At 41.1% G+C, this 20,038-nt stretch overlaps 1 protein-coding gene across 1 annotated transcript in view; it reads right to left on the bottom strand.

Annotated features, from left to right (window-relative positions):
• ADAM28 (ADAM metallopeptidase domain 28) overlaps positions 1-20,038 on the bottom strand; it is a 77,116-nt gene that overhangs the window by 21,169 nt on the left and 35,909 nt on the right. The window contains exons 11-15 of the mRNA XM_005684210.3: positions 19,418-19,548; positions 15,882-16,059; positions 14,029-14,118; positions 3,478-3,673; positions 1,488-1,590 (exon numbers count right to left, since the gene is read on the bottom strand). Of these exons, the coding sequence (XP_005684267.3) occupies positions 1,488-1,590; positions 3,478-3,673; positions 14,029-14,118; positions 15,882-16,059; positions 19,418-19,548 (698 nt within the window). The remainder of the gene's footprint in view (positions 1-1,487; positions 1,591-3,477; positions 3,674-14,028; positions 14,119-15,881; positions 16,060-19,417; positions 19,549-20,038) is intronic.

Genomic DNA, 20,038 nt, shown 5'->3' with positions numbered 1-20,038 from the left:
AATCAGATTCTTCTGATTACTCTGGTCGCTTTTAGAAAAAATACCACTGAGGAGCAGAGAAAGGCCTGCATTCTTTCCAGACTTGAGATGGTATTTTTCTTGAATCATTTAGGCAGAGCTTTAAGAGGAAGGCTCTAAAAAGGTGAAAGTTGCTCAGTCATATCTGACTCTGCGACCCCATGGACTGTAGCCTACCAACTTTGTCTATCCGTGGAATTTTCCAGGCAGGAATACTGGAGTGGGCTGCCATTTCCTTCTCCAGGGGATCTTCCCAACCCAGAGACTCAACCCAGGTCTCCTGCATCACAGGCAGACTTTCTATCCTCTGAGCCACCAAGGAAGCCCTAGGAAGGCTCTAGGACCTAGGGAATTTCAGGCTTACTTCTCACTACAAGCAAAAATTATTAAGAAGTGATCAGAAGGCCAGTCTGTGGGAAGAAATGAAATGCTTATGCCCTTGGTTGCAGAAATTATCCATTATTCACACGAGCATTTATACAGGACAAGGGTGTGTGTACACTTTACAGAGGAAAGATGGAATTACCCTAGCCTTTTTTCCCTATCATAACTTCTCATACTAAATATTGCTACCCACTCACCCTACCCCCACACACATATAGACTTTTATTAATATATTATCCCCTGATTTCCTATAAAGGAGAGCCCGCAAGGCACGACCACCTTTGAGGCTCAGACTCCCCAAAAGATGATTTTCTGTCCAAAATAGTTTGTTTGGTAATAACTATCATTGAGAAAAATTAGTGTTATTTCAACAGAGAAAAACTTGGAGAAATGCTGATCTTTTTCATTCAGTGTCTTGTTACACATTAGTTTGCACATGCAAAGTTTGGAACAGGTATTTCACCTATTATCATTTACTTTTTAAAAATCATCTTAGAACTGTAGAATCCAAGGGAAATATGTAGAAAAATCTCAAGTTCATTGATTACAGTGTTTATCATTTCTTTTTTAAGACTATCAATTTTTTTATGGAAAACAATTTCTTTAGGTCAGTTGTCAATCTTTTCCCTTACTGTATTTTTTTTCTTTATGGAATGCCATGGCAAGTTAAAAAAAAAAATAACTGTACAATCATGGTGTTGCTTATTCCTCTGAGAAGATACGTATTTCTACCATAGAATCATCATGAAATGCAGTAGATGGAAAAGCATCTGAAGCATACTGGAGAATAAGTGTACACATTTCCAGCAAGGCCCATTTACTCTCGTATGTTCCTTCTCAAACACTCATTCTGTTTAACAGCAGCTATACTTGGTGTCCTTTGAAGCAGGCATTATAAGCGATTGAAAAATGGGAATCATTCCCTATTTACCTTTTTAACTCATTGCCTAGCCTAAAATAAAGCAAGTAATAGTCACTCAATGAATGTTTATCAAATAAATGATGTCCAAATTACTTTCTCTTTAAATGAGATAAATCAGCATGTGTGAAAATGAGCAGGAAGTTCAAACAGCAAGGCCACTTACTCTGCTTTACAGGGAATGTGTGTGTTGTTCACTTTTCGACAGTATCCATGAGTTGACCCAACTTCATTGTGTCTAAAACATGACTTATCTGCAACCTGGGCTCCTGGGATCAAACAAGGTCAGTCAGGTCATAGATGGAAAGAAGAGAGGTAAGTAGTTCAGTGCTACAAAGGATTCATGAAACAGAAAGCCAGCATGAAGAACACGATTTTAGCATCATACCTCTTCTTGGAAATACAGTTTACTTTGATATGATATCAAGAGAAATGTCTGGAGTTAAAAAAGTTTTTGGATGGCCTAGTTTTGACTGATGGCTATCTAAATATTTGGAAATATCTGTAAGACTGAAGACTTAGCTAGAAGAGCCATAGTTATCCTAGCAGCAGCCCACAGGCAGACACTGGAATGCTGTCCTGTTGGAGGGCACACACGTGACAGGTACACCCCATGCTTAGTCAGACTTCCACTCTGCCAGGAAGTAATGTGCATCACAAGTTTAATTTCTCATGCAATCTTCATCAGACGGGCAATCAATGGTTAAGAGCTGTGTGATATGGTTAATTGCCTTAAACTTTCAATTTGCTCTGTGTAAAAATGATGACTCTATGATAGTATGCCCTCATAATGTTATTATGAGGATTTTTTTAAAGTTTTCAGGATTATATCTTTTTTAAAAAAACAAACTTTATTTATTTAAATGTTTGACCACACCTGGAGTCATGTGGGATCTTAGTTCCCCTACCAAGGATTGAACCCACACCCTCTGCATTGGAAGACAGCGTCTTAACCATTGGACCACCAAGGAAGTCCACTATTAAGAAGATTAAATGAGTTAATCTATATGAGCCACTGAGAAGAGCGCCTGATCAGTAGAACATGGTGTATAAATATTACCCATTCTTATTAGCATTCTCATTTTGTTAATAAAGGTACAGAGGGTGGTATTGGTTAAAGCCACAAAGAGAGATGAAAAATCAAACTTCAAATCAAGTACTATTGAGTCAAATGCCTCTATCCTTCTTTTTCTAATGCCTCTACTCCTTCTCTCTCCTCTACTTTAAAGATCAATAAGGAAGACCTAGAAAATATGAATCCAGCCTTTGAAAAAACAACAATGAAGTTAAAAATAATAAAAAGCGTATGGAGTCTAGAACTAGCAGATACAAACTATTATAGGATGGTTGAGAAATAAGGTCCCATCGTATAGCTCAGGGAACTACATTCAATATCCTGTAATAAACCATAATGGAAAGAAATACAAAAAACTGTCACTGTTTGCAGATGACATGATACTGTATAGAAAATCCTAAAGACGCTACCAGAAAACTACTCATCAATGAATTTGAGCTCCTCAATGAATTTGAAAACTACTAGAGCTCATCAATGTATTTGGTAAAGTTGCAGGATACAAAATTAATACACAGAAATCTTGCATATCTATACACTCACAACAAAAGATCAGAACAAAAGATTAACCAATGGAACAGAATAGAAAGTCCAGAGATAAACTCACATGCCTATGGTCACCTAATCTATGATCAGAGAGGCAAGAATATACACTGGAGAAAAGACAGTCTCTTCAGTAAGTAGTGCTGGGAAAACTGGACAGCTACATGTAAAAGAATGAAATTAGAACACTTACTAACACCACACACAAAAATAAACTCAAAATGGGTTAAAGACCTGAATGTAAGGCCAGATGCTATAAAACTCTTAAAGGAAAATATAAGCAGTTCACACTTTGACATAAATCACACGATCTTTTTTGACCCACCTCCTAAAGTGATGAAAATAGATGCAAAATAAACAAATGAAACCCTATTAAATGTAAAAGCTTTTGCAGAGTAAAGGAAACCATAAAGGAAGGACGAAAGGGACAGAATGCTACTTCAGCCATGATGGAACACTGTCACTTGGAATGATACGGTTTTCCTGTGTATGGACACAGAGAGAGGCAGACATGCCAGTGATACTGGGCTTGTCCTCGTACCTGGTCCCCAGAGGTCAGTGCACTGCTGCTCCAGGGTGGGGCACGTTCCCATCCGGCAGTAGCCTTTCCCATCCTGGCAAGGGAAGCCATTGATTTGGTATCGATCACTGGGGCAAAGAGTAGATTTGCCATCACACATTTCAGGCAGGTCACACTCATCTTTTGCTGGTCTGCACACCTCACCAGCCTTTTTTAACTGTAGGGAAATAAAAATGTAGACATGGACTTTTTCCACCTGACCTACCACAATATCTCAAATTGATGCAAATTATATTTTCCCTGTGGCCTTTAATTAGCAATGTGTACCTAGAGGTATTGTTCTATTTTAGTTTATATTTGTATTGTATAAGCCAAAACCATCTCCTATAATGTCTCTTCCACTGACTTTGGCCAAGCCCTGAGTTGTTAAAGCAATCAATACTTCTGAATTTGTAGAGCAACTGCTATAAAAATAACAATGAAAAAATACTTTAGAACACCCAGCAATATTATAGATGCAAAGAAGGAAGTTACCTTTCCCTTTGTTAAATGCATCTTTCTCAAGTTTTTCAAGGAGATTTAAATCTGCAGCTCCAGAAATTTACTGGTGAAGTGAATCTTTTGTAATAAGGAAGATAAGCTTCAAAGCCCAGATCAGCATGCTCTGAGATTTTCCTAGGCATCGAGTTTCCTAATCCTGAATTCCTTTTAGTGTAATTTTAGATATTTCTTTTTCATTCTTATGGAATGATTTATTAGGAGGGAGAAACAAACCAAAACCATTCATTTGCTGTGTTAATTCCATTAAAATCTATTACTGCAAATCTTGCTCTTATTTGCTCAGAGAAATGTTAGTCAAAGAAATCCTGCCATTCAGGCAGATCTAAAGAGGCCTGTGTGGATACTGGAATCACCTCCTTCCTTAGCTGAAGCAACTAGGTATGTTTTCACTACAGTGTTCTTGCCTGAGAAATCTCATGGGCAGAGATGTCTTGCAAGCTACAGTCCATAGGGTTGCAGAGTCAGATATGACTCAGTGACTAAACGACCACCACTTCACATCGAGAAATTTTTAATATCTTTACACTGGTGAGAGCATAAAATCAAAATTTTCATTGGGGCCTATGAGACCCTGCAAAGCCCCTCTGCTCCAGTCAGACTAACTTTCTTATCTGATGTCACACAAACCATGCTTTACTGTCTGTTTATTCTTTCCTTATCTGGAATTTTTCTTTCTTTCTGTTTATATAAAATCTGCTCTACTTCCCAAACAGTTTGAAACCCTAATTTTTCCATGGAAACTCCTCTGATCCCTTCAATGTGGATCATTGCTCCTCTTTTCCACATGTAGTAGGAAAACAACCCAGAATTTGGATATGAAAGACACATAATTTGAATATGAAAGATACATACTTGGCTCTGCTAGTGGCTAGATGTGTACCCTTAGCAAGTGAGTTTAATCTTAACTTTATAAGCCATTATGAAAATTAAGTGAAAAAATATGGGAAAGTAATATACCCAAAGGTTATATATCGTTATAATATCTACCTGGCATTTAATCATGTATAGTATTTTCATCCATTTCAGGTATGTATAAATATATCCTCACCGTAAGGAAACAGCAAATATTTTGAGGAAAAATACCACTTGTGTGTGTGTGTGTGTGTGTGTGTGTGTGTGTGTGTGTGTGTGTGTGCAATGCAAGAGACACAGAAGTTGCGGGTTTGATCCCTGGGTCAGGAAGATCCCCTGAAGGAGGAAAATGGCAATCCACTCCAGTAGTTTTGCATGAAAAATCCTATGGACATGTTAGGTAGTTAGAATAGGAAAAAGGAGTCCAAAATGGTGGTGTCTAAAAGACAAAGAAAGGGGAAAGCCTGCAAAAATGGATCAAAAGAAAACCCGTGGACTGGATTGAGACCTTCAGGTGGAAAAAACATACCCACTTCTTGGCAGGCTCAGTTTTCATAGGGCAGGCTCAGTGGGGAGAAAACAAATGCATAAAAGGAGGAAGCCAATATGGATTAAGGCCTCTCCTTTGGGGTCAGCCCACCCTCACGCCTTGAGGGTGTACTATCCTTTGCTTGCCAGTTAAAGCTGAGCTATAACTGAACTGTAACACTGGTCCGCCGTTTCAAATCTTTGTTGCAGTGAGACAGAACCAAGAAAATTACACAATCCCCTGACATATCTGGTGCCGTGACCCAGATGTAACCTGGCTGAAACAACCTCAGCTCACCCCCAGTGAGGCGGAGACCAAGCACAGCAGAAGACCAACTTGGTGAAAGCTCACATGCTGGAAGCTGAACGCGAAGGAAACCCAGCACACTGGAAATGACAAGAAGCCCAGTGTGCTGGAAACGGGGACAGGAAAAACAAACTCAGACAAAAGCTCATGAGGCTCAGTCTCAGATTCCAGAAGACCTCCAGTTTAGGTAGGAGGTCCTCGCCCCTATGGCTGGATGGACATATGGCTAACAGAATCTTAAATCCTTTACAGTCTCTTGTTTCTTATTTCCTCGAACCCCCTGTGAACAGATGAATGGCCATGGGCACAACTTAGGGATTCTGGCAGGGGCTACTCCTCAGTGTGTCCTGAAGGCTCCACTATCTGCTGTGCCCTAGTAGCTGTTACCCAAGTGGGTGAGGGTTCTTTGGCCCTTAACCTCCTTTGTGCCTAGAATCAGGCCAATGAAAATTGTGGGCACAGGTCAGGCATTTAGCAGTTTTTCCAGCAAGTTATGAAAGGGGTTCCTTGGCATGTTTTTCCCACTGTTTTTTCTCCCATTCTTTAGCTCCTCTCTCCATCTATGCCTCTGTTTACAAAGTACTGGGCAGGTCATCATCTTTCCATTTCTGAAAGTTGTGTTTGAAACTGTTTGCCTAAGATTGGGACTGAAACCCATGAGGCAGAAACTCTGTGCTATGCTTAGTCACTCAGGCGTGTCCAGTCAGGACTTGAGCCCAGCCAGAACTCATGGTGCCTGGTTTTAGCACCTAATGAAGCTCAGGTTCTTAATCTCTCATTGCAAAACAGTTTGGTGAGAGACACAGCAATAAGTAAGAGGTAGATTTGTTTGAATTCACAGGGAAGCACAGTCCATAAAGTGTGTGCCATCACAGAGGGTATATATAGTGGCCATGAAATGTGGTGTGGTTAGTTTTTATGGGTTGGGTGATTTCATATGCTAATGAGTGGGAGGATCATTCCAACATTTGGGGAAACACTCCTTGGTCTTTTGATAGTGCCTTAGAACCGTCATGTTGCCTCCAGATGTGTCATTTAGCTTGCAGATTGAAGGCTTTTAGTTGAATTTGACTTGTCTGCATCTTGGACCCATTTGATTTTAATTGGTTTATGTTATGCCCTTGGGCTATATCAGTCTTTCAAAAGTTGTGCCCTGCCTGCTTCAGTCCTGTTTCATGCTCTTTTCATGAGCCCTGTCCAGGCTGATAGTGTTGCCTCTACAATCTTCTGGCAGGACAACCAGAAAATAGCTAGCTCTTGGGAGGGAAATACTGTATAATATCCAATCTCTCTAGAGATTCACACCTTCATCTTCCATGTTTCCCACAACAGATCCAACAACAGCACCTCTCAGTGAACCTGCTAGGATGGGTGACAGGCCCACAATGCCTGCTAGAAGTTAATCTGTTGGTGGCATCCCTTCAAGGGCAACTGGGCTTCCAGGGACAATGTTTGCCACTTTGGGAGTTAACCCTGCAGATTGTTGGGCCCAAACCCTTACCACCCTTCTCCTAAAGCTACAAACATACCCCTGGATCAAATCTCCACCCCATTTTATGGAACATCTGATCTGTTGCCTCTTATCATTTTGTCCTTAAGCCACGTACTAACTCCTACAACATTAAACCTGCCCCTACTGTAGGCAACATCGCTCCACCCAGCTTATTATTAGAATACTCCTAAAGTCCCTAACAAGACCAGATAACCTGCTCCTTTGTCATTACTTCTGTTATTGCCTAAAGTGACAATGAAATGTTTACCATTGGAAATACCCTAAACTGCTCTGGAAGACTAAGGGAGGAAATCAGTGACTTACATTTCATCAGAGAAATAAGAGGATAAGGTTTATGGTTATTTCCTCAGATTCCCCGTCCCAGGGCACAGGCTTAGATTGCTTTACATCATAGTATCTATTCCCATCTGTGGTGGACAAACCAGCAATGAGTTAAGATTACAACCCCTTAATCCTACCCAACACTAGTCACACTAGAGTCATTGGGAATGCCCAGTTCCAGCTTGGGTGTCCCAGGAGGTAAACCTGCCTCAAGCTGCCTAGGAATCTGGTCCTTGGGAGGTTGTCATGCCTCAACCTGCTTGGGGATCCACAAGTCCAGGGGTCCCAGAAGGTCTACATGGCTTGACTTGACCAGGGACCCAATTCTCAGGAGGTTGCCATGCCTCAACCTGCCTGGGGATTCAATCTCCAGGAAGTTGTCACATCTCAACCTGCCTGGGGATCTGCACTCTGACCCAAGTATGCCTGCCTCTCAGGTTACAACAGTACTGGGTAGGATAAGCTTCAGATAGACTCACCCCTAAGGAAGTCCACCCAAGGAAACAGAAGGAAGCCTATTAGTTGTGGGACTTTGCCCAGTCTCAGCAATAACTCAGGAGTCCAGTAAGAACCCTACTGTCTTTCTGGAAAGTCTAAAAGAGGCCCTCCAAAAGTTTATCAACTTAGACGTTTATGAGGAACAGGTGATCTTAAAGGACAAATTCCTGTCCCAGTGTACATCAAACCCCTAGTTGCAACAGCTACAGACAGCATCAGGACCCTGCTGCCTCTTTAGATGAGATGGTCCAGACAGCCACCAATACCTTTTATAACAGAGAACAGGAGAAGAGGGCCAAGGCCCAGGAAAGGGAAAGAAGGAAAGAAATAAGGCATACCCAGATGCTGGCTGTATTCCAGGGAAGCCCTATGGCAAATTCCGAGTCCTTGAAGGACAAGGCACAAGGCACAAGGCACAAGCCTAAACTGTAGACAGGTGGTACACTGGGCCAAAGAGTGTCCAAACTGTGACAAGTCTGCTAAAACGGCTTGCTACAAACACCATCAATTGGGACACTGGGTGGCACTCTGCCCTTGGGACCCAAGAGCCTCAAGGTCAAGCACCAAGTCTTCCCTCTTGATGGTTCAACAGGACTGAAGTGGCCTGCTCCAGCCAGCCTACCTGTCACAGATAACCTTCATGGAGCCAGAGCCAAGGGTCCAAACAGATGTGGCAGGTAGGTCCAAGAATTTCTTGGTTGACACAGGGCTACCTACCCTGTCCTGACCTCCTACTCTGGAGCATTCTCCTCCCAAACCTGTGCCATTTTTGTTGCTACAGGAAAAACAATAACAAAAAGATTCACCCAAGCAATTCTATGTTGCTGGGATGGACAAATATTTTCCCACCAGTTTCTGGTGGTCCCTGAGTGTCCTACTCCTTTATTGGGAAGAGCTCTTTCCCTGCTTTTGAAATCTTGTAGCTATTGCAGTCCTGATAGAAGATGCTTTAAAACTCTCTTTTAGGGGCAAATTAGCTTTTTTACTAGCCACCAAGTGAAACAACTCCTGAATGGGAGAGGCCATTTATGGATGTCTGATCAAAGGATCCTCAGATATCAAGTAGTGCTGATGGAAAATTCAGGCCTGACTGTATACTCTTGTGAGGTTCTTAATCCAGCTATGTTCCTGCCTAGCCCCAAGGACTCTCTCCCCTTTTACTCTTGCCTAGAAACTTTGGACCACTGGACCAAACCCCAGAAGGGATTGTCAGAAGATCCTCTGACCAATCCTGAGGAAATCCGGTACACTGATGGAAGTAGCTTTGGATGGAAAAAGAAAAGCTGGATGTGAAGTAGTCTCCAATTTTGCGACCATAGAGGCTAAACCTTTGCCACCCGGTGCTTCAGCCCAATTGGCTGAGCTAATAGCCCTGACTCAAGCTCTACAGCTGGGAAAAGGGAAAAGGGAAAAGAGTAGCCATTTACACTGACTCCAATTATGCCTTTCTGGTGCTACATGCACATGCTGCTATTTCAGGAAGAAAGAGGCCACTAGACCACACAAGGGTCCCCAATCAAATATGGTGAGCAAATCCTTAGGTTCTTGGAGGCAGTCCATCAGCCTGCTGAGGTTTCAGTCTCCCATTGTAAAGGACACCAAAAAGAGAGCAGCATTACAAAACAATGACCTAATAGGTGTTGCCACCTTAGTTCCACAGACTAATTTGCCAGAAACCCTTTCATATTCTGAAAGTGAGACTCTTAAAGCTAAGAGTGAGCGCTTTCAAGAAGATCATATGGGGTGGTTCCAAAAGGAGGGACTCCTTTTCCTGCCTGGGAACCTTCAGTGGTAGTTGGTTAACTCCTTATATGCCACCACTCATTTAGGGGAGTAAGTAAAGTAAATGGCGCTCAGTCATGTCCAACTCTTTGCGACCCCATGGACTGTAGCCTACCAGGTTCCTCCATCCATGGGATTTTCCAGGCAAGAATACTGGAGTGGGTTGCCATTTCCTTCTCCAGGAGATCTTCCCAACACAGGGATCAAACCCAGGTCTCCCACGTTGTAGGCAGACGCTTTACCATCTGAGCCACCGGGGAAGTCTATTTAGGGGAGAAGGCCCTCCAAAGATTACTAGAAAGGGCCTTCAGAGGGACAGGCCTCCAAATGATTATAAGGCAAGTGGTCTCTTGTCCCACTTTCTAATTAAACAACTCCCAAGCAGCTTGAGGACCCCAAGTGGCCCAGCCTGTCCAATGACATGGGACCTACCCAGGACAGGACTGGCAGATCGACTTCCCCCAGATGCCAATTTCTCAAGGGTATAAATACCTACTAGTCATGATAGATACATTCACAGGATGGATTGAAGGCTTTCCCACCCACATCGAGAAGGCTGAGGAAGTGGTTAAAAAAAAACTGTTCCATGAAATCATTTCAAGATTTGGTCTGCCCAGCTCATTACAAAGTGACAATGGGACATCATTTACTTCTAAGGTCACCCAAGGGGTCTCTAAAGCATTGGGCATTACTTATTACCTTCATTGTGCCTGGAGCCCTTAGTCTTCAGGAAAAGTAGAAAGAGCCAACCAATTCTTAAAATCAATGATAAAAAAGATAACTTAGGAGACCTCCCTGGGATGGAAGGAGGCTTTGCCAATATCTCTCCTCTGTACCCATATTGCCCCTAAGGAACAGGTTGGTCTTAGTCCTTATGAGATACTATATGGGAGACTCTTTGTTTATGTCAATGACCTCTTCCTAGATCCAGAGGTTCAGACCCCCCAGTCTTAATCCATGGCCTTTGGGCAATTCCAACAAGATATACACTTGTGGGTTGTCAACCAGGACCCAAAAGACTCTAAGGACCTACCACAATATGCTCCAGTGACTCAAGTCCAAGTTAAAGCCTGGAAAGATGGGTCCCCAAAGGCTCAACTCCAGCCCAAATGGAAGAGCCCCCTATCCTGTAATACTTTCTACCCCCACAACAGTCAAGGTACCAGGACACACTCCTGGATTTACTACTAATGAGTCAAGCTGTGGAAGAAAACAGAAGAGGACACTCAATACACCTGTAAGTCCCTAGGAGATCTCAGATAACTATTCAGGACTAAAGATGAGTGCCATTCTAATGAACACCCTCAAAATTAAGTTTCTGGGGATGAAATTTCTCAGGATAGCTCTAAAGAACCAACACAGCTTGGCAGGGGTGGTACTCCAAAATACAGAAAAATCCAGAAGATGATAGATTTCCTGATCCCTGAATAAGAAGGGACTTGAGCCATCTTGAATGAGATGTGTTGTTTCTGGGTAAATACCTCCAGCTAAGTTAAAGTCTCACAATTCTCAAGGAAAACATTCAAATCCTAAGGGATCTCAAAGAATGAGCTCAAAGAACAAGCTGGAGGGTTCTCAAAGTGGCTACAATCTCTCTTTGGGCGATCTTTCTCTTGACAAGGGGGCAAATGGAGTTGGCTTAATGTCCCTACTGCAGAAGGCAATGGCAAACCACTCCAGTTCTCTTGCCTGGAAAATCCCATGGATGGAGGAGCCTGGTAGGCTGCCGTCCATGGGGTCACTAAGAGTCAGACACGACTGAGTGACTTCACTTTCATTTTTCACTTTCATGCATTGGAGAAGGAAATGGCAACCCACTCCAGTGTTCTTATCTGGAGAATCCCAGGGATGGGAGAGCCTGGTGGGCTGCTGTCTATGGGGTTGCACAGAGTCAGACATGACTGAAGCGACTTAGCAGCAGCAGCAGCAGCAGCAATGCCCCTACTAATCCCTGTTATCACCATATTGATGCTGTTTATGATTGCTCCATGTGTTATCAATTGTTTAACCCATTTTGTCTCTGCCCAGGCCAACAAGCTACAAAATGCAGTGCCAGTTCAATAAGGATAGATGAAACCACACCCAACCATGGAAAATATCACTCACCCTTAGATGGACACTGCTATAAGGACTCTGAGGCTTGAGACTAGAAAGAGGGGGAGGTCCAATGCACCTCACATCCTAGCTCATCAGAAAGTAGCCAGAGAGAACCTGATGCCCCTATTCCCAAAGAATTCGGTATAGGAAAAAGGAGTCCAAAATGGCAGTGGCTAAAAAAAGAAAAGGAAAAGCCTGCAAAAATGGAACAAAAGAAAACCTGTGGACTGGAGTGAGAACTTCCTGTGAAACAAACATACCCGTTTCTTGGCTAGCCCAATTTGCATAAGGCAGGCTCAGTAGGGAGGAAACAAATGAATAAAAGGAGGAAGCCAAGACAGATTGAAGCCTCTCCTTTGGGGTCGGCCAACCCTCACGCCTTGATAGGTGTACTATCCTTTGCTTGCTGAATAAACTGAGCTGTAACAGAGCTGTAACACTGGTCAGCCATTTCAAATCCTTATTGTGGCAAGACAGAACCGACGAAATTACACACTCCCCCGACAGACAAGAGGAGCTTGGCAGACTACAGTCCAAAGGATTACAAAGAATCAGACACTACTGAGTGACTAAGCACAGCACACATGGCTTGTTAGAAACAAGCTAATTTTTTTGTTAATCACCCATAATCTCTAACAAATGGGACTTAATAAATACTTGCTGAATACTACTTACATTCTCCAATTTTCTTCCTTTTGGCTTTCTTTATTTCTTTCCTCTCCCTCCAACATCAAAACAAAACAAAACCGAAAACAAACAAAAAACACCTATCCCAAACACTACCCAGCATGCCATCTGCATATTCCTTTTTCACATGATTACCGTGCATTTAAAATGTATGCAATTCTTTGTTAAGTGAGCATGAATCAGATCCTAGACCTTAACAATCAGTTTAATTAAGAAAACAGATACATAATCGTAATACAGAATTCTATGCCATAGTAGAATGTAATATGCTAAACTCTTAACTGGAAGAGAAATTCAAAAAAGCCCCACAGAGAAACTGACAGAGCATCCTCATCCTAAGTCTTTTTTTCTAAGAATTTCACCTGGAAGTGACTTCAAGGGATGAAGATAAAGGAACCCCTATATTATTCAAAATAAACTTTCCCACTAAGCCATTATTAAAATGTGAAATAAATTCATATTTTATGGCAAGACAAGAAAAATTTAAACATAAAAAAGTATCTCTGCCCTATGGCCTCCTCTCTCCCCTGAATGTGCATTGTGTATCTGCATTAGGATGAACCAAACCTCCCCATGGGCAGAAATACCTGCTCAACCATAAAGAGCAACATCCTCCCAGCACCAACAAGACAACTCCTTAAAAATAACTTTCCTTCTTGAGCTTGATGGCACTTAGATCTGGATTGTGCAAATTATCAATAATATGTTAATTAATGTATTTGTCAGGAAAAACTTACACAACTGTGCTTTGACTCCTAATGGGGCTCACTGGTTTCCAGTGCATTGTGAGATGCTTTTCCCCAGTTACGATCCTCAATTTGACTATAATAAAATTTTCCATTTCTTTCTTAGATTAACTGATTCATTCATTTTTTGTTGACAAAGGGTATATGCAAAGAGTTACTGGACTTGGTCCAAGAAGATCCCATGGCATCAGAAGAAACAGTAGGTAGGAATAACCAAAAATTGGCTTTCAGTTCAGTTCAATTCAGTTCAGTCGCTCAGTCGTGTCTGACTCTTTGCGACCCCATGAATCGCAGCAAGCCAAGCCTCCCTGTCCATCACCAACTCCTGGAGTTCACTCAGATTCACGTCCATCAAATCAGTGATGCCTTTAGAACTGGTCATATTTGGAGTTTGCCATTTAGTGGCTACAGTATTTTGTATATTTTCTGTTCTGAGACTCTATCCTCTCAAAAACAAAATTAAATAATATCTACCTCAAAGGGCTGTCAGAGAATTAAAGAGCCCATGTTTGCAAAGTGTTCAGTGAAGACTTGAGAGATGGTAGCTAACATTATTTTACAGACAGAAAAATATTACTTTGCCTATTTCATTTAACATAACCTCTAAAATAAGATTTTAATACAGAAAAAAAACAAAAAGCAAACATAATTATTAAGGTATAAATAAATAATAATCCTACCTGGCATTTTTCACAGCATTCTCCGAATGCACATTGAACATTTTCTTTCACTTTACATGTTTTTGCATCACAGCAAATGTTGGTACATTCCTAAGAAATCCAGAAACAAATGTAAATGCCAGATTAGCTTTTGGTCTCATTTTTGCACTATTCATAATATAATTTATTCATCACACAGACATTCCTTTGATATGGTCTGAAAATAATCTGGGTGAAAAACACAAGCTTAACATTAGAAATATTGTTTATCTAAATTCAACTTATGTCTTTTTATATATATATATATCTTTTCTAGCTTCTCCAATCTACCAGATTAATACTGAACATGGTCTATTTTTGGTGAAATATGAAATAAAACAAAATAAAGGGATAGTTTTTGAAAATCAAATTCTTCTAACTAATGGACATAATTAGTTCAGCTAATCAGTTTTGTATCTATCCAGCAGTAAGCTTAAGCTCTAGAGCATGTACAGAAAATCTAAAAATATAGTTCTTTATTCAAGTTTGACATTTAACTCAATTCTCTGTAAGGCAATATACTTTGTCGTCTTCTTCTCTCCTCCTTGTTTCTGGGAAATCAGACACTACACGAGGCATGGGGGAAAATCCTGCTGGGGAACCTCCCCTTGTAGCTGTTTAGATTCAGTCAAAAGGTGTGATGTATTTAGAGTCACAAATTTTTAGTGTTGAAACTGCTGACCTTATTTCAAACAAACATCATCTGGGAAAGTTTCCTTTTTCCCACAGAAAAGATAAATGTGTAATCCTATTTTGAAGTTAGGCTTCTCAGGTGGTGCAGTAATAAAGAATCCATCTGCCAGTGCAGGAGACACAGGAGACAGAGTTGGATCCCTGGGTTGGGAAGATCCCTTGTAGGAGGAAATAGCAACTCATTCCAGTATCTTTGCCTGGAAAATCCCATGGACAGAGGAGCCTGGTGGGCTACAGCCCATGGGGTTGAAGAGTTGGACACTGAGCAAGCATGCACAGTTTTCAAGTTACTGAAAGGCTCACACCCTAAGGGCTTGGCCTGGTACTCACTTGAATGTTAATAAGATAGGGGCAAAGGTCTCATTCAGAGTCCTGGCTGCCCTGTCAAGAGGGTGGGACCAAGCCAGGCACTTTGAACGATAACAATTTCTGAGTCCCAAAGCAGTAAGAAATGATTGAATCCCAGGGCAGGGAGGCTCCAGGGTTGCTAAAACAAACACACCTAACACCTGAATCCAGATTTTGGCTCCTCCATTTACCAGCCCAATGACCCTAAGCAAGCTATTTCCACTCTCTGAGATCTAGCATAGGTCTGGGTCTAAAGAAACTGCCTAGTTAAGTCTTAGGCACTTAAGAAACATGAGGTATTTCTCCCAAAAAAGGAGGGTTGAGAACATGAAGCCCAAGCTGGTGGGTGGAATTTATAAAACAGAAGATGGGGAAGGAATCTTGAGAAGGAAACAAGAAAGATCTTAAGCAATACAGCGTTTTTTTGTGAGAAAGGTTGACCTGACCACTGTCTACAAACACAAATCTACAAAATTACAGGAAACACAAGGTTCATTTGGGTTTCCCAGGTGGGGCCAGTGGTAAAGGACAGGCTGCCAGGGCAGGAGATGTAAGAGACTCCTGTTCAATCCCTGGAAGGGGAAGATACACTGGAGGAGGGCACGGCAATCCACTCCAGTATTCTTGCGTGGAGAGTCCTATGGACAGAGACATATGGCAGGCTACGGTCCATGGGGTCCCAAAGACTCAGACATTACTGAAGCGACTTAGCATGCACACATCTGTTCTTTTACAGTTCATCTCTTAAGCAATTGAAAAACAAACTAGATCATTTTAAAAAGAGCTGATGGTACCTCAGGGGTCCCACAATCACAGTCTTCTCCCATTTCTACCAACTGGTTCCCACAGATCGGGGTGGATATGATATCTGTAGGCAGTGGAACATTAAAGAGGCAATTGGATAATTTATCTTCAAAGAATTTTTCAAAGCTGGCCCGGCTGCAGGAACTGAAGGCTGTAGGTATATTTTTGCTGTAAAGTTAAGGAAAGAGAAAACAATACAATCACACTGAGTAGACAGGGAGAACTATCAGATGCTGAGTGTGATATACTCAAAACATAACCCAAAAGAGCGAATGGAATCCACTCAGAAGCTGCTAAATCACGAGCTCATTATTTTTGTGCCTGAATTAGCTCACCTAGGCAAGTAGATACAGCTCCAGCTTAATGAGCAAGTATGGCCAAATCTCAAAATAGAGCATCCAGGCTGCTGTTTAATAAACTGAAAATTCTTCTAATTTATCCTGATAATCTCATTCATTCAGCCTTAGGTCATTTTGGTTGAGAAACACTAAATGCACTAAAATTATGTTTACTTATATGTTTAAGAATTCACTTTCCTTCAGAGGAAGTTAAATTGATAGCCTCTTTTCATTCCACAAATAAGGATGAGGTTTAAAAAGGCAGTGGTGGGAAGAGAGGAGGGAAGGAATGGGGGTTTGGGATTAACAGAGGCAAACTTTCATATATAGAATGGACAAACAACAAGGTCTTACTGTGTGGCACAGGAAACTATATTCAATATTCTGTGACAAACCATAATGGGAAAGAATATGAAAAATAATATATATATATACATGTGCATATATACACATATACATATGTATATACATATATATATATGAGAAGAATACAGCATTGTAAATCAACTGTACTTAAATAAAAATTTAAAAAAATTTTTAATAAAAATGTAGTGATATCTGGAAGAGATAGCATAAGATATGTAACTGGCCTGCAAGTCATATTCTATTTTGTGGAAGAGCATGGGAGACTTAACTTTAGCCTATGTGAACTGAGAGAGGGAAATACAAGAGAAAATGAACACATCAAAGGAACTGTGGGGTTTTTAAAGATAAAATTCCAGAGCAGTTTTGCCTCAGATGAGGCAGGAGTATGTAATCTCTTTTTAAAGACTTTCTCTTCATCTTCCTGTGAGAACATTCTTTTTAAAAAAAAATTTCCATTAGCGTATGGTTGATGCATAATGCTGTGTTAGTTTCAGGTATACAGATACAAAGTGAATCAGTTATATATATAAGCCCATTCTTTTTAAGATTCTATTCCCATATAGGCCATTACAAAACACTGAGCAGAGTTCCCTGTGCTATACAGTAGGTCCTTACTAGATATCCCGTTTAGGTATAGTAGAGTGTATATGTCAATCTCAATCTCCCAGTACATTCCCCACCTAAACCCCTGGTAACATAAGTTTGCTTTCTACATCTGTAACTTTATTTCTGTTTTATAGATAAGTTCATTTATACCCTATTTTTAGATTCCACATATAAGTGATATCATATATTTGTCTTTGACTTCACTCAATATGACAATCTCTAGATCCCTCTATGTTACTGTAAATGCCATTATTTCATTCTTTTTATGATTAAGTAATATTTCGTTTGAACCACAGCTTCTTTATCCATTCCTCTGTCAATGGACATTCAAGTTGTTTCCATATCCTTGTTATTGTAAATTATGCTGCAATAAACATTAGGGTGCATGTATCTTTCTGAATTATGTTTTTCTCAATATAGATACCCAAGAGAGGGATTGCTGGATGGTATGGTAGCTCTAATTTTATTGTTTTAAGGAACCTTCATACTGTTCTCCATAGTGACTGCACCAATTTATGTTCCCACCAACAGTGTAGGAGGGTTCCGTTTTCTCCACACTCTCTCCAGCATTTACTGTTTGTAATTATTTTTTTTAATAAATGTATTCTTTTTATAATTATTTTACTTATTTACTTTTGGTTGTGTTGTGTCTTCGTTGCTGGACGCAGATTTTGTCTAGTTATGGCATGTGGGAGCTACTCTTTATTGCTGTGGCTTCTCTTGCTGTGGAGCGCAGTCTCTAGGTGCACAGGCTTCAGTAGTTGCGGCTTGCAGGCTCTAGAGGGGCTTAGCATTTGTGCCACACGGGCTTACTTGCTCCATAGCATATGGGATCTTTCCGGACCAGTGACGGAACTGCTGTTGCTTGCATTGCAAAGCAGACTTCTAGCCACTGAACCACCAGGGAAGCCCTATTTGCAGATTTTTTTGACTTTCCCTGGTGGCTCAGATAGTAAAGCATCTGTCTACAATGCGGGAGACCTGGGTTCAATCCCTGGGTCAGGAAGATTCCCTGGAGAAGGGAATGGCAACCCACTCCAGTACTCTTGCCTAGAAAATCCCATGGATGGAGGAGCCTTGTGTAGGCTACTGTCCATGGGGTCCCAAAGAGTTGGATATGAATGAGCGACTTCACTTTATTCTGAGCAGTGTGAGGTGATACGGCATTGTAGTTTTGATTTGCCTTTCTCTGATAATGAGTGAGTCGAGCACCTTCCCATGTGCTTTTTAGCTGTCTGTATGTCTTCTTTGGAAAAATATATATTTAGATCTTCTGCCCATTTTTTGATTGGATTGTCTGTTTTTTTTAAATATTGAGCTACATGAGTTGTTTTTTGAAGGTTAATCCCTTGTCAGTTGTTTCATTTGCAAATATTTTTTTTCCCATTCCGAGGGTTGTCTTTTCATTCTATGGTTTCCTTTGCTGTGCAAAAGCTTCTAAGTTTAATTAGATCCCATTTATTTATTTTTGTTTTTATTTTCAATCCTCTAGGAGGTGGATAGAGAAAGATCCTGCTGTGTTATGTCAGGATTGTTCTACCTATATTTTCCTCTAAGAGTTTTATAGTATTACACCTTACATATAGGTCTTTAGTCCAGTTTGAGTTTACTTTTGTGTATGGTGTTAGTAAGTGTTCTAATTTCCTCTTCTTTAATTAGATTTTTCTTCTAAAACTTTTCCCTCATGAGCAATCAATCTGAATTCATTGAAACTGTGGTAAATGCTAATGATCTTCTGAACCCAGATCTTGTGCACCTAAGATGAGGATAGAGTGACATGTCACCCCAAGAGCAAAGGGACAATATGTTTAAACTATGTCTCAGTTAATGAAAAACATTACATGATATATATAGTACCGTGTGATGGTATGGGGCTTCCTTGATGGCTCAGATGGTAAAGAGTTTGCCTGCAATGCAGGAGACCTGGGTTCGATACCTGGCTCGGGAAGACCCTCTGGAGAAGGAAATGGCCATTCATTCCAGTATTTTTGCCAGGAGAATTCCAAGGACAGAGGAGCCTGGTGGGCTACAGTCCTTGGCATCACAAAGAGTGTGACAGTATAGGTAGACTGGTATAGACCCACAACCATGATCATGTCCTGATGCTGCTATTTAATAATTTGAAAGTTTGAACAGGTTGCTGAAGATGAAAAGAATAGCATAGCCCAGAGTGAACCCAAAACAAGAATAAGTATCACCTTCCCAGAAAGGCTTACCTTAATGATCCATCCATCACACATTCTATAGAAGGGCACTTGCAATTGTAGCTGTCATGAAACATTCCGAAGTTATGGCCCATTTCATGGGCCATGGTTCCTGCAACCTGAAGTGCGTCATCACTGTGATCCTGAGGATAAGAATAGAGAGACAGATCCTCTGGTTTGCAAACTAAATTATCATTCAGGAAATAATTAAATATTTTTACTGTAGCCAAGTGGAGTAGAGAGTCTGATTTTAGCTTCAGCCTCCTCACCCTGTCAACGTGGTCTACTGGAGACGGAAATGACAAACCGCTTGAATATTCTTGCCTTGAGAACCCCATGAACAGTATGAAAAGGCAAAAGATATGATGCCAGAAGATGAGCCTCCCCACCTCATCTTCTGTAGGTGTCCAATATGCTACTGGGGAAGAGCAGAGAAATAGCTCCAGAAAGAGTGAAGAGGCTGGGCCAAAGTGGAAATGCATTGTGCATTTGTGCAGATGCAGTTGTGCAAGCATCTGGTGGTGAAAGTGAAGTTCAATGCTGTAAAGAACAAAATTGCATAGGAGGTCCATGAATCAAGATAAACTGGAAGTGGTCAAACAGGAGATGACAGAATGAACATCAACATTTTAG

Source organism: Capra hircus, chromosome 8, assembly GCF_001704415.2.
Source record: "Capra hircus breed San Clemente chromosome 8, ASM170441v1, whole genome shotgun sequence".
NCBI lineage: Eukaryota > Metazoa > Chordata > Mammalia > Artiodactyla > Bovidae > Capra > Capra hircus.
The sequence above is the reverse complement of the archived record's forward strand: the minus strand, read 5'-3'. Positions and strand labels throughout refer to the sequence as shown.